The sequence below is a fragment of the Carassius carassius genome, chromosome 19, assembly GCF_963082965.1.
Source record: "Carassius carassius chromosome 19, fCarCar2.1, whole genome shotgun sequence".
In the NCBI taxonomy this organism is placed as follows: Eukaryota; Metazoa; Chordata; class Actinopteri; order Cypriniformes; family Cyprinidae; genus Carassius; species Carassius carassius.
In genome coordinates, this window is record NC_081773.1 from 9,062,595 (window position 1) to 9,080,824 (window position 18,230).

General features: G+C 38.4%; 1 protein-coding gene across 2 annotated transcripts in view; it reads right to left on the reverse strand.

Moving 5' to 3' along the window:
* The window catches only part of LOC132095002 (alpha-1,3-mannosyl-glycoprotein 4-beta-N-acetylglucosaminyltransferase A-like), a 55,079-nt gene that overhangs the window by 17,328 nt on the left and 19,521 nt on the right, over positions 1–18,230 (reverse strand). For both annotated transcript variants that reach the window (XM_059499716.1, XM_059499715.1), the window contains 3 exons: positions 13,296–13,429; positions 5,992–6,038; positions 5,753–5,866 (listed from right to left, as the gene is read on the reverse strand). In XM_059499716.1, coding sequence (XP_059355699.1) covers positions 5,753–5,866; positions 5,992–6,038; positions 13,296–13,429 — 295 coding nt within the window. The remainder of the gene's footprint in view (positions 1–5,752; positions 5,867–5,991; positions 6,039–13,295; positions 13,430–18,230) is intronic.

Here is an 18,230-nt window from a genome sequence, read left to right on the forward strand (position 1 = left end):
CAGTGAAAGAAAGAGATGCCCAGAGTGATAGAGATTAAATTGAGACAGCTGTGGATGAAAGATTTATGGAGAGCAGGAGAAGAGAAGAGAGGTTCTTTTAGGACAGAGAGAAAGAGGAGGAAGGAAGTAATGAAGGAATGAGTCGATGTCTTTGACCTTGAGCTTACTGGCTTCCCATGCCTCTCGCTCGGTCTTTCTCTCCAGAAAATCTCACTGACATCTCTCCCTCTCTAATCACATTTGTGACAGTAAATCAACTCTGACTCAGCCACTGAAATATGAGATCCGGGCTAATCAAAACTTTATTTCAGCTTCACCACAAAAATCTCTTTGAGCACATCAACTCACCACAGCAACAGCCAGCACAACCATATGACAGACTGCAATCAATACACCTACACACACCACCTGTCAACCGCTTGAACATGCTCCACTGAAGATAAATGCTTGAATTAGTTTTGTAGAAAGATATCAAGATATCAATCAAGATATTTTACATGAAGTATGCTTAAAATGGTTACAATATTTAAGGGCCTACACAATTCCCCACTTATAGTTTTGATTATTTGCCTTATATCCTAAAATACGGAAACAGTAATAATAAATAGATGTGTCCAATTCTTTGATTGGAAGCGTATATGGGCTTAAAGGAACACTCCACCGTTTTTTGAAATAGGGCTTATTCACATTATTTCCTACATTTAGATAGGTGGGCAAATGCATTTTTTGCGTCAGTGCATGCATTGTTTTAGTTTGACTGGGTCGGCGTTAGCTTAGCTTAGCACAATGAATGGAATCCTTTGTTGCCAGCTAGCATGGCCTGAGTAAAAGTGATCAAAAAAAAAAAAAAAACACCTAATTACTTCTTGTGGCCTGCGTATTCATAACGAGTACAAATAGCGATCCAGATTAACACTAGGCGATTTCCTAGGCAGATATTGACTTGGGACTATATTATGGGGAAGCACAGGCGAAGCACTGCTGCTTAGGCGAAGCACTGCTACTTTGGCGCAGAGATATCACACAACACATGAAATCCCACGACTTCCATCAACATACCGGCGTGAATAGTAGCTACCTGGCTATTTTCCTTACAGTACACGAATGGCGATGAACATGGCTGATTTTGAGAGAGACGAAGAGGGTGACTTCTCAGACAGTCAAGAACCAGAACCATACCTATTTGAACCAGAGTTTACAGAAGACGAACTGCGTGCTTTGGAAATAGAACGACAGGAGGAGGAGGTTGCGATCGCTCGTGATGAGAGCCAACATGAACTGGTGGTGTGAATGTGGGGGAATATGCCAATCTATGCCGACGGAAATAGAGTGTCTATGCTGTAGAGAGTGGGACATGTTTTTGCCATTGATGACCAGGCTCAACACGTCAGATCAAGATGAGCGTGCCCGAAGTTGTGTCACATCTACAGAGGATTTCACGGCGCTGATCCATTCTGCAGTATTCGATTTTTTTTCCAGTGTGACAAAGTGAACTGAAAAAAAATTCCCCACGCCGAATGGACCAAATGGACAGCTGTCCACAGAGTAAGTGATTATTTTAATCATGACGCATGTATAGATCGACCCATATTATAGCTGTATTCACATAGAGTTGATGTTTTCACAGGCAATATAGGTTATATAGGAAGAGAAATAAAAAACTTACATGTGCACTTTGTTCTTCCTGTGTTTTCAAAGTAGTCCTCTGGTGCAAAATGTTCTTCGCAAACACGATACTGCTTTATTTTGTTGAGAGGCGTTGAACTACAGATCTCCAGAGCTGCTAGCCATTTATTTCTCAGTTCCACATTAGATGGAACTCTGTGAAACATTATATTCGTGTATGTCCTTTGCTTGTTCTCACAACCTTTTGCTATGCAGGTAATAACCATGTTTGCTGTAACTTCTCAAAATAAATCATCCAAAAGCGAAGACACTCGGTGCAGGTCACGCCGGTATGTTCTTCTTCTTCTGTTTTTTTTTGACGCGTTGCACGCCGGTATGTTGACGGAATTCGTGGGATTTCATGTGTTGCGTGATATATCGGAGTATTGTTTCAAATAAAAGTAAATTGAGTACAGTATGCCAAAAAAAGTGTCCAGACAGCAAACAATATTCAATTAAGTATGCATACACACACACATATATACAGTGTTGGGGAGTAACTAGTTACATGTAACGGCGTTACGGAATTTAATTACAAAATTAATGTAACTGTAATTACTTACAGTTACTAAGAAAAAATGAGTAATTAAATTACAGTTACTTATGAAATTTTTAACGATTACAAAGGGGATTACATTTGAATATTTACACACATACAGATTTAACGTATTTCTTTCCCAAATTGCACTGACTATTCTGAGACATACCGCCCTAATAATTTCCGGGATGTGGAAACACAGTCTGGTTCGTAGAATCCAGTCTTAAAAACGGAATGCCTAACGCGGACGGAATATGCCACATTTTGGATGACTAAATCAAAAGTAGGTCAGTACACTTGAATCAAAACATGACATGGACTAGTGTCTGTGAATATTAAGTCCCAAAAATGCAATATATGACTTGCACATTCTGCGTGTCTGTGGAAATCAGGCGCGGACTGAACACCGGGAGAACCGGGACAATTCCCGGTGGCCTGGCAGCCGATTTTGCCCGCTATTTAATATCATTATTGTATAATTGCCTGCCGAATGTACTAAAGCGATCATTTGCGAATCCACCATTTGATAATTAAATCTCTAATAAATCATGAATTGTTAGTCATGACTCGCGCGCTCTCCGCGCCTCCGCTAAACGGTTTGGATCAGACTCAGAGTAATCAATGCGAGAGAGAGAGAGAGAGAGAGAGAGAGAGAGAGAGAGCGCGAGAGAGAGAATAGAGAGAGAGAGAGAGCGAGAATAGAGTGGAGTGTGGAAGCGCACAGCTGGAGCAGAGAAGCAGAACTAGTGTTCAGGGTTTCAGGTCAGTTTCATCTGTAAAGATGCTTTTTTGTCTTTGTTTTTTTATTTATTTAATCAAGCAGCAGCACGTTGCTCATCAGTCATCACTCAAAATACTATATAAAGGACATCATTATTATCTGTTGTAATGTTACAGTAGTAATTTGGCTGAAAAACAGATCAGATTTTTTTTTATAGGTTTAGGGGGAGCTACGGACAGACAACAACACAACCCTTACGAAAATTAATGTTTTAATATATTTCTATAAATCCAGAGAAAATAGTTACTATTGTTTAACTGTGATAACCAAAAATTTAAAATGATTTTACAAATTGAGTTATTTAAAAATAAATACAAATCCATTTGCAAAAAACAAAACAAAACAAGGTTATTGTATATAGGCTAAAAAAAAGCACGGTCAATTTTTGTAAGGAAAACATGACTCGTGTACAGTATTAGGATTTTTCTATAAAGATATTGTAGTATTGTAGAGTATTGTATTGTAAAGTATAGTTTTGTTCAATCTTGAGTATTAAAGTCATGAGAGAGATGGATAACAGGGCAAAATAAAGAGACTGAAGAGAAAAATGGAAGTGAAGGTGCAGTTCAGGAGAGAACTTTTAATTATTTTGCATGTCCCCAAATTAAAGATTTAAACCTTTTTTTATGTCAGATCCATACCAAAAATAGTTTTGTCCGTGAATTTGTTTATATGAGTTTGAATTTTCCAGTCTGAATTTTTTTCCCAGTCCACCCCTTCTGTAAATTAATTGCAAAGACATGGTTTCATTTACTACAAATAGGCCTACTGAAGCTCGCAGTGTTTTCAACCTCTGCTGCCTCAATATAGGAGTACACGAGCACATAAACATAATTTCTAGAACTGCTCTGTGTCACTTCATGTGCATTTTACTTATTTTGAGAAAACTATCATCATATCATATACAAAGAGACAGCAGTTTAAAAAAACACCAATGTTTCAGGAGTTTAGTACACAGAATACGTCACATGCTTATTAGATAACTGTATTTCAGTTGATGTATATGCTTTTATTTATTATTCTTTAATTTTCAAATTTAGAAAAGTAATCAAAAAGTACTCAAAAGTAATTAGTTACATTACTTTAATAAAGTAATTGAAAAAGTTACACTACTATTACATTTTAAACAGGGTAACTTGTAATCTGTAACCTATTACATTTCCAAAGTAACCTTCCCAACACTGCATATACACACACACACACACACACACACAGAACAAAATTATAAATGCAACACTTGTTTTTGCCCACATTTTTCATGAGCTGAACTCAAAGGTCTAAGACAAATATGTCTAAATCTGTGTTAGTGAGCACTTCTCCTTTGGAGAGATAATCCATCCACCTCACAGGAGTGGCATATCAACATGCTGATTAGACAGTATATATATGTGTGTGTGTGTGTGTCTGTGTCTGTGTCTGTGTGTGTGTGTGTTTTGAGAAACATACTACTGTTCAAAAGTTTGGGGTCAGTAAGATTTGTTTGTTTTTTTTAAGTAAATTAATACTTTTATTTAGTGAGAATGCATTAAATTGATCAAAGTGACAGTAAAGAAATTTATATTGCTACAAATTATATCTATTTCAAACTTATTTGGTTAGAATTTTCTATTTATTAAAGAATCTTAAAAAAAACATAAAAAAACAACATACATATATACAGTGTTTGGAATAACACCGTTTAAAAGAACGGCGTTAGGTAACGACGTTATTTTTTCAGTAACGGGGTAAACTAATTACTTTTCCCGTCATTACAACGCCGTTAATATTACTGGACGTTAAATACGGTGCATTACTATGCATTGATTTAATATACTATGTAATCCGAACGCACCCCTGGCTCACACAGCGAGTGAGCAGGTGGGTTAATAACGAGATAAGCGATTATGTTTATGCGATTATGCGCCAGTGTTTTTACGCTAGCGGCGCCAAACACACACACACACACACACACACACACACACAGCTAGCTAAACAGAGATTCACAGTAGCGCCAGAAAGGCAAGTTATTAGCAATCCGATGAAATGTTGGCATTTTCAAGGTGGAAATATAAGCACTACTTCAAATTCATTGTAGTCAAAGGAAAGAACGTGCATGTAATGTGATACACACTTATCTACAAAGCTAGTGGCCAAAAACACTTTTTCTTACAAAGATAATACTTGAAGTGCAGGATAAAACTCTTGCTGTCTGTTGATGTGCAATAAATATCCAAAGTTATGTACGAACACCTGTCTGTTCTACTCATTTTAACTGACTTGTGAAAACTGCTAAAAAAAAAATAAATATTTTCTTTGACACATAGCAACTTTTTTTTTTTACAGTAACGCAAATAGTTACATTCCCTGGTAACGAGTCACTTTTATTATAGGGTAATTCAGTTACTAACCCAGTTACTTTTTGGAACAAGTAGTGAGTAACTATAACTAAATTACTTTTTTAAAGTAACGTTCCCAACAGTGCATATATATATCATGGTTTCCACAAAAATATTAAGCAGCACAACTGTTCTCAGCATTGCTAATAATAATAAATATTTACTGAGCAGCAAATCAGAATATCAGATTGATTTCTGAAGGATCATGTGACACTGAAGACTGAAGAAGTGATGCTGAAAATTAGGTCACTTGTAAATAATAAATTTTTCGTTATGCTAACATTTTACTACCGTTTTATTATATACCCAGAAGTATTTACTGTCCCACACAGTCTATTAGTGTTTTGTAGAAGTATGTGGCTCCTGAAGAGCATAATATTCCTAAATACTTACTTCACCCTCTCCTTTGAGTCACCAAAGGTCTCTTTCAGGTTGATGAGGTCTGGATAGTAGCTGGCAGGGGGAGATATGACCTCCAGTAACCCAGAATTCAGCTCTGTGTAGAACCTGATGGACAATGACAGTCAACAACAACAGTTAACAAGGCATCAGAACCACAAGGTTAAATGTACAACTGAGATCATAACTTAATCTTGAGGAAGTTCAGTGTGGCAAAAGAAAAAGCAACTTACTCTTTTTCAAGGCCTGCAACCACACTGTTTACGTAATCTATGTCCGTCTGTGAGGAAACAAACAAAGCACTGGTTAGCACAGACTCGGCACAAATACAGGTGCAGTAACTACTAAGTAAATACACCAGCAGCTCCTGACAGCCTGGAAAAATATGGGAATTGGAGTGACTCTGCTCTGGGCTGTTTGTTATCTCGGTGAGAAGGACGAATCGTCTTTTCTTCACCCTACAACATCTGTGGATGCAAGTGCTGTAAAACTGCAGTGCGTGATGTGGGAAGGGTTATCCTCTCTCCCTGGCTCACACGTGTGCTGGGGTGACACAAGAGCCTCATTAGAGGGTCTTTAGATGCACCGCCACTGGTTGTTTCCGCTTTATTAAAGCACTCCAACTAATTACTGTACTACCGTTGTTACAGAAAACCACAAGAATAGCTGATGACTGATCACACAGAAAACATCAGTTACCAGACATAACCACAGCCCACAGACACTGAGTCAGGTACAAAAACACTGTAGCGCAGGCTGGAGGAAAACTACTACATTTATTATGCCAAGTCTGCTGATGTATAGAAAACACTGTACTGTTAGGGGTTAAGCTGCACCTAACCTTTTTCCTGTTTATACAGACTCCTTTTTAATCAGTCAATTAATCTAACATAACAGCCCACTGTAACACAGTAACTATATTCCTATTATAAATATTTAATGCAGAAATATTGTAACTTAAGAATGATAAAAAAAAACAACATATTGCCTCCATTTATTTTTCCGTTTTTTAACCCAGGAATGAAACCCAGAAAATGCAGTTTATTCTTTAAATGGCTCTAACTCTCATGAGTAAAACAAGCAAACTCATTTTCCTTATTCAAAATTCCTATTTCATTACAAATCTTAAAAAAAAAAAAAAAAATTATATACAGCTTGTTATTTGTAATGTAGTATAAATGCTTTTATTTCTAGTATGGGTGGGCACGGATAGTAGAACATTCGAATAATTATTCGATAAATAAAAATGATATTCGAATTTTCAAAAAAAAAAAAAAAAAAAAAAAAAGTTCACAATAAAACCTAATTTGGTCACTTTCTGTGATTCTCCACGGCATATTTGAAATTGTATGCAAGCAAAAAATAATTAATTAATGAATAAGGGGCCGTTCACATATTGCGCCTAAAAACACGTGGAAAACGCTAGGCGCGCCGCTTTCTCCTTCTTTCCAAAGCGCTCTGGGCAGAAGCAATCCTGAGGCGTCTGCTGTTGCTAAGCAACAATGACGCGCTCTCTCCATGAAGACGCGGAAATTTCAGCAAAGGATAAATGGATTTGCAGCACAAAAAAATGCTTTTAGTAGCTCTGCTACTAAATTGGTTTCAAATGGCAATCCATATATAGCTATGGTCAGCTGTTCCTTCATCTTGGCTGAGCTTTCAACGTTGTTGAAAGGAAGCAAGATGGCGCTGCACATGGCTGCTTCAGTGCTTGGCTCTCCAGTGTTTGTACTGTTTTTGTTCGTTTTTCCTGTTTTTTGTTTAACAAACACGATCAGTTTCACCAGGGATGAACTGTTGAACATTCGGCAGAACACACCACAAGATCTTTTACCGGATTTAAATTATTCAGACGTTTTGCTGAACATTGTTATCGGAGGAACAGCGGCGCTGATCAAACGCTTCAGGACGCGCAGACGGGGAAAGCGAGCGGGAGCACTCGTCAGACTCAGGAAGTGCAGATTTCGAACGCCGTTGCCTAGCATCCATCTGGCAGAATCAACGGGGAAATCGGCGGCAGGATATGCTTTTACATCAATGAACGGTGGTGTACAGATGTAACTGTGTTAAAGAAGATGTGCTGTCCTGATCTAGAAATGCAGTTTGTCAACTGCAAGCCGTTCTATTCGCCGCGGGAGTTTCACTCGTTCATTCTGGTGAGTGTTTACTAGAGTTGTTCCGATTCCGATACTAGTATCGGAAATATCTCCGATACCACAACAAATTCTGGCATCGGCGAGTACATGAACCCATATACCGATCCGATACCATTTTCAAGACCTAGTTATGAATGCTAGCTTTGCCTAACCGCTGCACGGTTCTTCTTCGCTGCTCAGAATGCATTGCAAACACAGGACGTTGTGCTGTAATGCCACAAGCAACCCCTGTGTAGAGCAGCGAAGAAGAAATGAAAACGCGTTAGCAGCACTGATCTATATATGACTGGATCGCTCATCGCGTTCTAAACTGCCAACAGACAGTGAAGCCGCTTCTATATTATAGATCAGTGGTTAGCAGTATGTCCGCTGTTTAGCAGTATTTCAGACTGGACCAACCAGACAGTAAAACGGCGACTAGGGACCAAGACGGTGCTGAAAATTTTAAAATGTGATGATACCAGCGTCTCTGTAGAACCGGAAGTAAGTTTGAGTATATTCGTTACCCGCAGCTGCGTTCAGTCGCTTCCGTGTTAGTCTAAGCGCAGGGCTCCAGACTGTAGCCGAATATATATACTAGTGTCTGTGAATATTAAACTGCAAAATACTATTTAAATATTACTCCTGCAAAGTCTACATCTCTGTGGGAGACATACGCAGATGCACGGGAGCTCGCTGTTTTGTGGCCTCTGCTGTGTGTCACTATATGAGGACTTGAACGCATAAACCGTCACTTCATGAGAATTTAACGTTTCATTTGAGAAAACTGTCATATCAAACACAGACACTCAAAGATCTTCATGGCGAGTAAATTGACAATATATTAAGCTACTGTTGTAGCCTACAGTAGATTTAGCTACGTCTCTATGTAGTAATAATACGTCTCTATTAATAATAATAATTATGCCTAGACGGTTGCTTGTTTTTTACTTGTTTTGTTGTAAAGAGATTATCTGATTAATATAGAATTTTTTATATTCCTAGACTTATTTGTTGCAGTTTTTTATACACCAATATTGTAAAAATAAAATACTAAAATACCTTTTTTAGTTTGCGGTGTTAGATTTTTGGCTGCATTTGAAGTTCTTTTTCGCTTAAGAAATTAAATAAGATTACTGTCAAATTCATGTCAGATAATAAAAATACTGTAATAAATACAGTAGTTAACCATGTAATTGTTCATGTTTTATCAAGGGATAAGTCTGGAGCACACCATAAAATAATTCTAGAAATTTACACAGGGCTAGTAGTATATACAGCTGTATATACAGATACACACCCAGGTATCGGATCAGTACTCGGTATCGGCCGATACCCTGAGCCCAGGTATCGGAATCGGTATCGGGAAAAGAAAAAGGGTATCGGAACATCTCTAGTGTTTACATCCCTCCACAAGCGCATGTGAGCTCAGCTTTACAAAAACTTGCTGATCAGATCACAGAGACAGAACAACAACACCCAGACTTCAGACAGTAATATACTGGATCACTGTTACACCACAATAAAGGATGCATATCACTCTGTTCCACGAGCAGCTTTGGGACGTTCTGATCACGGTCTGGTTCATCTTTTACCATCCTACAAGCAGAAACTTAAATCTGCTAAACTTGTAGTAAGGACTGTGAAGAGATGGACCAGCGAAACAGAGCAGGATTTACAATCTTGTTTTGACATCCACTGATTGGAGCGTTTTTGAAGCTGCTACCACCGATCTGGACGAACTCACAGAGACTGTAACATCCTATATTAGTTTCTGTGAGGATATATGCATTCCTACCAGGACTTATTTAACATTCAACAATGATAAGCCATGGTTTACAGTAAAACTCAGACATCTTTGTCGGGCCAAAGAGGATGCCTACAGAAATGGGGACAGAGTCTTGTACAATCAGGCCAGGAACACACTGAACAAAGAGATAAGAGCGGCTAAAAAGACCTACGCCAAAAAGTTGGAAGACCAGTTTACTTCCATCGACTCAAATTCAGTTTGGAGAGGACTGAGAGCCATCACAAACTACAAGACACCACCCCCTTGCACTGAGGCCAATCAACGACTTGCTAATGACCTGAATGAGTTTTATTGTAGATTTGAAACCCCCAACACCCATTTTGACCATCTCCCTACACAACCATTAACACCTCCTGCAATCCCCCTCTCCATACCTCCTGCTATTCAAATCTGTGAAGATGATGTGCGCCAGGTCTTCAGGAAGAACAAAAGAAAAGCACCAGGCCCAGATGGCGTTACACCAGCCTGTCTGAAAATCTTTGCTGACCAGCTGGCCCCCATCTTTTCACAGATCTTCAACAGATCTCTGGAGTTGTGTGAAGTGCCTTCCTGCTTCAAACGCTCCACCATAATCCCCATTCCAAAGAAACTCAAGATAACAGGACTTAACGACTACAGACCTGTGGCTCTAACGTCTGTCGTCATGAAGTCGTTTGAAAAACTGGTTCTGGCTTATCTGAAGGACATCACTGGACCCTTACTGGACCCCCTGCAGTTTGATTACCGAGCAAACAGGTCCGTGGATGATGCAATCAACATGGGATTGCACTTCATCCTGCAACTTCTGGACAAAACAGGGACTTCTGTGAGGATCCTGTTTGTGGACTTTAGTTCGGCTTTCAACACCATCATCCCAACAACCCTCCAGACCAAACTGACCCAGCTCTCTGTTCCTAGCTCTATCTGTCTATGATCACCAGCTTTCTGGCAGATAGGCAACAGTTAGTGAGACTGGGGAAATTCATGTCAAACATCTGCTCCACCAACACTGGTGCCCCTCAGGGATGTGTTCTCTCCCCTCTGCTTTTCTCCCTGTATACCAACGACTGCACCTCTAAAGACCCCTCTGTCAAGCTCCTGAAGTTTGCAGACGACACTATAGGTCATCGGCCTCATCCAGGACGGTGATGAGTCTGCTTACAGACAAGAGGTTGAGCAGCTGGCTGTTTGGTGCAGTCTCAACAACCTGGAGCTTAACACACTCAAAACAGTGGAGATGATCGTGGACTTCAGGAGAAACCCCCCTGCACTCCCCCCACTCACCATCATGAATAGCACTGTGACTGCAGTGGAGTCATTCAGATTCCTGGGAACCACCATCTCTCAGGACCTGAAGTGGAACAATCACATTGACTCCATTTTGAAAAAGGCCAAGCAGAGGTTGTACTTCCTTCGCCAGCTGAGGAAGTTTAACCTGCCACAGGAGCTGCTGAAACAGTTCTACTCAGCCGTCATTGAGTCTGTCCTGTGCACTTCAATAACTGTCTGGTTTGGTTCAGCAACAAAATCAGACATCAGAAGACTACAGAGAACTGTTCGGACTCCTGAAAGGATTATTGGTGCTCCCCTGCCCACCCTTCAATAACTGTATACATCCAGAGTGAGGAAAAGGGCTCAGAAAATCACTCTGGATCCCTCACATCCAAATCACCCCATCTTTGAATTGCCATTTGGAACGCCTCAGAACTTTAGTGGTTAAACATAAAATATAATTCAGCTGCGGGGTAAATCTAACAGGTTTTCTTTGGTCTGTATTCAATTTATCTATATGTTAAAATGAAAAAAAAGGCAAATCTATATAATAATTTGTTTCATTGTAATGGCTGTATATCCCTGAACTAAGTACATTTATGCAGCTGTTATTATGTTTAAATGAAAACGAAAGGAGGCAGTGGTATTTGATATCCTATTTCGTTTTATTGTAAATATACTGAGAGGAAAATTGCAGTAGCCAAAGCGAGTTGAGTTCACGCAGCATTGGTTGAGTTCAACCACCATTTATTCAGATCATGTTCAAAATATTACTGTTTTATTGTGTCATGAAATGTAATTTTAAAAGTATTTCAGGCGAGAATGTAGTTGTTTAAAACTCAAATCTGTGGTTTATTTTTAAAGACAGCGCCTATTAAAAAATGTGTTTCGCCGATCTCAGAGACGGTGAACTCCACGCGATCAGCGGGAGCTCATTCCTCATTGATCCGCCGAGAAGCAGCCTCTCCTCGGCTAGACCTTCTGATGTGTGCCGCTGGCTCTGATGTCTCTTTAGTGGTTAAACATAAAATATAATTCGTTTTGGGTAAATCTAACAGGTTATCTTTGGTCTGTATTCAATTTATCTATATGTTAAAATGAAAATAAAAAAGGCAAATCTATATAATATTTCGTTTTATTGTAATGGCTGTATATCCCTGAACTAAGTACATTTCTGCAGCTGTTATTATGCTTAAATGAAAACGAAAGGAGGCAGTGGTATTTGATATCCTATTTCGTTTTATTGTAAATATACAGAGAGGAAAATAGTAGCCATGGTCAGCTGACTGAATTATCAAGTATATGCTGCTGTTTGCAGATTTACTGGACTTGCGTCATCGCGGACATCACACTCCCGAGTCGAATGAACAAAATCCGCACTACCGAGGATCCACGTCCAAAATCAGCGTACTTTGTATTGAGAAACGCGCGCAGACCTACGTCACCAGTCTATTTGCCTAATCTTCCCGGTACTTTAAATTACAAAAGCATAAATTACAGTCTGGGCAAAGAAAATGTAAACATAACACACTTTTTCCATATGCATTTGTGGATTTTGAAAATCTTTGAAAATATCTGAAAAGAAGCATTTTGTGAATACAGTTCTACTTTCAATTCTGGTTTTCAACATGGCATTGGGCCAAAATAACCCTTCCAATCAATCTCAGAACAAATTCAGACTAATTGAGACTAATCCTGCGGGGTATGTCTGCATGTCTGTTCCTCTTGTTTGAACCTTCAGACAGCAGCATAAAATCAAAGAGACCCCTGTTCTCAGCAAGAACCACCCACACCCCTCAACGGGTGGTAACAAGACGACAAAAAACAAACCCCACTGACCCAACTCAGCCATTTACAAAGCTGTTGATGGTCTCACGACTCTTACACCGAACGTGAAGTAAATATGACACAGTACCAAAATTGTAAACTTTAAACTTTCTTTTGATGTTTGAGGACCAAAAAGATCTGCAAAGGTACAAAACACAAAGCCTCTCCAAAGAGAGTTAATTTCTATACACAGTCTATACATAGACTGTTGTCACTCTGTCCAAGAGAAGTGGTTTCACAGATTTAATATACTGATACACATGCAGTTTTTTCACCAACTGTTTACATTCACAGACATAACCAACATTATTTGAATGTTTTTAGTGTGCTTTTGACATCTGAGTGGACTTAGATCTTCACTGAGAAGCACTTGTTTAGTCAGTGTGAGCACCGCACAGTCATTTCCATCATATCAAGCTGTGTATGATGAATCTGCACAAACAGGAAGACAGGCAGCCGCAATCCTCACACACAAACAAACACACTTTCTCAAACCAATGAGAAAAACGCTTACCTCTCCCACGAACACTATAATGACGCAGTCGAGCTTCTCCTCTGCCGAGAGTTTATCGATGAGTGAGTGAAGCGTCTCTGACAGGTATGACTTTACTTTCCGCTTCACCGTGGGGATGCCCATCACCATGGAAACTGCATAGAAAAGAGAACAAAACCTCAATTCCTGCCTCATAAACTCAATTTACCAGCACATCATACAGTCATCTCTTGGCAGAAGACAAACTACTCTAAATAACATGAAACCGGTTTGTTTAGAGGCTGCCATACAAGATGAATATGTGACATGGAAGTTGACTGAGGTTCTGTGGCTTCATTATTGTGGCTTGATATCTGAAATAGAAGAGGCATGCAGAGTAGCACAAGAGTAAAGTCCGGATATGAAAGACACACAAGGAGGTTCCCAGGGCAAACGCATTACTCTGCTCTATTGTACTGCATCTCTGAGCATCAGAAAAGCAATGAAATTCAGCTTCCCTTCAGGAAGAAAGAAAAGCAAAGCACAAGAACAGACTCCTGATACAATCAGAACATAATGAGTAAACAAGACCCTCAATAAGGGACCAATAACAAGTGTTAATGGCATGTGAGTAGCGACTAGAACATTAAAAATGTATTATGACCAAAAAAAAAAAAAAAAAAATTTTATGTTACCTTGCCTTATAAAGTCAATGCCATATTTGATTAATTTGTTTCCTTGTATTAGTAAAAATCATGGCAATGTTGTATAAATTTGTTCCTTTCTATCTATTATTTTTAATAAACATTTTATTAACATTTATCATAAATATCATTTATTTTCTTAGATTTTTCTGTACAGACAGTAGGACACACTGATAATAACAGCCTTCATGCATATCTTAATGAGTTTAGAAAATGTCTCATCCTCTTCTACAAAAATAATAATAATAAATAAATAATAATAATTATAAAAATACAAATCACTAACAAATCTGGACATGATTTAAATAGCAAACCTGAATCTTTGAATATGAAAATCCATGAGTTCCTGAAATCATATTGGTGATATGCATGCATGCTTAACTTATTCTGTAATGGACAGGAGCACTTTTCACACAGGTGCTTAGGCTGAACTGCTGTGTGTGTGTGTGTGTGTGTGTAGGGGCATGCTAGGGTGAAGGGGAATGCTAAGCTCCTGTATGGCAATATTTTGGATTATATCAAATATCATATCATTATCATATCATATATCAAATATCATTATATCAATACCATACAAATTAAAAATGAACAATTGCCTCATACCAAATTGTCGCTATTTGAAAGTGAAAGTAAAATGTGCATGCCGCTTTTACAAGCAATTTCAAAGCAAAGGAAAGCGAGAAAAAGAGGGAATGCTCCCACAGTGAAACCGGTATTACCGGTGCGGTCACATCGATTAACCGGTGTATGTGCGTTTGTGTTCAATTTGAGTGACAGACTGAGAGAAGCTCTGTCACACTGCATCTGCAATACACAGAAGAAAGTAAAAAAATCCTCGTTTTGCACGGCTTGCCACTGAAAGACAAAGTGTTTTGAGAGGTAACACCACATGAGTAAGGAGTAAAGTAGGTTGAGGATCAAAGAGAGACAGGGAGAGATCGAGAGAGCACATTAAAGAGATGATGTGTATCAGACAGAGAGGTAAAGCACCTGAGACAAAGAAAAAAAATAAAAGTGGCACATTACCCCCCCCAAAAAAGCATGTTTTTAAGTTAATGTGCATTCAACACAAGTCATCCTCTCCTACGCCACCTCTTCTCTTTCACAAAAGTAGCATTTGGCCTTCAGGTGCTCAGTTACATAAAGAGCCGCTGAGCTGCATTCTTTCTCCCAGAATGCTCTTTCTTCACTCTTCATCTGCAGTATGTGAAGTCTGTATGCTTCTCTTTGAGACAACCACTCAACGTGCCTTGAGACTAAACCACAGCAGATTTATACACAGACGGTCTTCTAGGGATGTTACAGTTCCTTACTGAGGGAGAAAAACAGCGTGTTTGAGACTGAAATCTTATGTTGTTGAACATTTTTACAATGAGAGCGTCTCTCAAACAATCCTCTCAGACTTGTTTTTTTATTGTGTATATCAAGGGTTTTCAGCCTTTCCAGGTTTAGGGACCCCCAATGAGAGGTAAAGCTAGATTTACTCATTACAACTGATAATAACTTTCATTAAATACATTAACAGCATTACATAATATTTTGCATAATGCTCAATAACTGAATAGGTTTTTAGTTTTGACTTTTTAGTATAGGGACTAATTCTCACTATTTACTAGTTGCTTAGCATGTCTATTGTTAACATATTGGCTGTTCATTAGTGCTGCTAAAGCACATATTCTGCATGATCATATTCTACATCCCTAATTTGGTCCAATACCTAAACTACATTAGTAATTATTAATTAGCAGCAAATTAGGAGGTTGAGTTTATTGTTTGTTAATAGTGAGAATAAGATCTGAAAATAAAGTGTGACCAAAGTTCGTTTTGTTATACATTTAGGGGCATAAAGAAAATCAGGGTGGTAAAACTTGCATGATATCATAATGAAGAAAAAATAATTACAGGAATGATACTCTTGAAATACAAACTCTAAAGTAACTTGGCATATTCCTTTGGCATATCCCATTATTATTTATTTTAAAAACATTAACATTTCCATTACATTTAACATTAACATGTGATGCGACCAAAAAAGTAATGTGGTGTATTAAGAATGCAAAAATATGCAGAAAAAGAAAAAAAATGTAAAATGACAAGACGTCTCTTAAAATTTGATCTTTTTATAATGAGACCAAGTCATCTGTAAATAGTGGTGAAACTCTACAAAACGTTTTGAATTTAAAATGTATAAAATTTATAGAAACTTTTTAGCATAAAATATATATATATATATATATATATATATATATATATATATATATATATATATATTTCACAACTAACTTTTTTTACATGATGGTTACACCACATGACATTCAGAGTAATTACATTTAAATATGAGTGGTATAAATATTTTTCAAAAACGTTTCCTTGTATAATGCTTTTTATTAGGTCATCGGTTATTTGACATACAACTGGCATGATTATTTTAGATCCTCTCAATGTAATCTTATCAAACAACCGTTTGCAAACCTGAGTCTACATCGATCAGGGGGTGGTGTTGAGCATGAGATATTGTGCACGGTCTCTAGGGTCTGGGCAGAAGATGATGTCCCCATTTACAGCTCTAAAAATAGCCCTCTAAGTCACGATCTCATTGAGAAGAGAGGGACCGCAGGCACAGGCAAGAGTCAGAGCCGGCCACCGTCTTGCCCACAGACAGTCTGGAAACAGGAGGCTGAGATTACTGTAGCCAGCAGGAGAGGTCCATTTGTGGGTTTGGAGGAGGCAGGCGTAAAGCACGGGTGGGCTTCAGCTTTCCAAAAACAACGAATTCTCTCTGTTTTTCCCATACGCTCAGAAAAACAACCTCCTCGTGTGACAGGGGTCAGTCACACAAGGTTTTTTTGACATTCTCTAACGTCATTGTTGTCATTTACTGCAGTCTGTCCCAGCATAGGATGTCGCTTGTAATAAAGCCACCTAGCCGTTGCCTTAACTCATCTGTCGTTAACCCACATACTGCCTGATACAGTATAGTGCAGTACAATGTGTCACACAAACAAGAACAAAATAGAAAGCACCACAAAAGAGCACGACAGCTCCAGGCTTAGGGTGTCAATTAGCCAGATCAGTGGATTGGTCATTATGGCAAAAAAAAAAAAAAAAAAAGCCCAACCAATCAAAAAGGGCTGCACGCACTACAGACTTTGACTTACAATATGCACATTAATAAATTATCAAGAGATTCAAGAGATTAGTGGTCGACTGATATTGTTTTTTTGACAGCTGATGCTGATATCTTGAAAAGCAGATGGCGGATATCCAATATAAAGCCGATAATTAAAAAATAATAATGAATTCCTGTTTAGAATGAATTAAAACAATTAATGTGAAATTTGTGTGCATTGGGAATCATATTTTTCAAATAAAGCCAGGGTAACACTCATTTTAACACATAGAAAATGACATTATTATGACAGTGGGCAAATGCATAAAGCGCAGCATAATTTGAAATCATGAGTTTAAAGTTTAAAGTATTCAATTCACACGGACCGACCGTCACACCCAGAACACGTGATCATGCTGGATACACATACACACAAGAGCTCACCGCTGGATTCGACTAAGTTTGCAAGGTTTGTGAAATTAAATGTTCATTATTAATACAAAGATTTTTTTAAATGATGTAAATGCGTATTTGCTTAATGCTGATGGGAAAATGAGAGAGTATTATAATGTTTGTCTTTCTATTACTAATAATATAGAAGCAATCATTATAATACTTTTCGTTTACAATAATTCCTTTGTTATCCGTTCTATCAGATGTTTTGACAGACTTCTATCCGTGTTAAACAGAACTGTTAAAGACGACGGTGAACAAAAGAGAGTGTGAGCACTGTGTGCGCTCAGGCACTGTCGCTCTCAGCGCCGTCAAAATAAAAGTCCCACCTCAAACACATCGGCCAAACAGAAAAACTTATCGGCCAATGCCGAAATTTGAAAAAAGCCCATGGCCTTGGTGATATATCGGTCGACCACTACAAGAGATAAATATTTGTTTACATTGCCACAATCACAACCACTATGTTTAGTTCTGGTCAGCTTATGGATACATCAAATACAGCAGAAATATACCAGGATTTTTATTTCCTCTTTTCTCGGTCTCATTTCCTTCAGAGAATTTACCTGAGGTATTTCCCAGTATTTTAATGCGATAGTTTTTAACTGGTAGGGAGTGAAGCAAAAATGTGCTGCACATCACTGCATGTCTGCACTGGTTGTGAAAGCAAGGGGAAGAGAAGCAACAATGCAAAAATGCAACTAACCACAT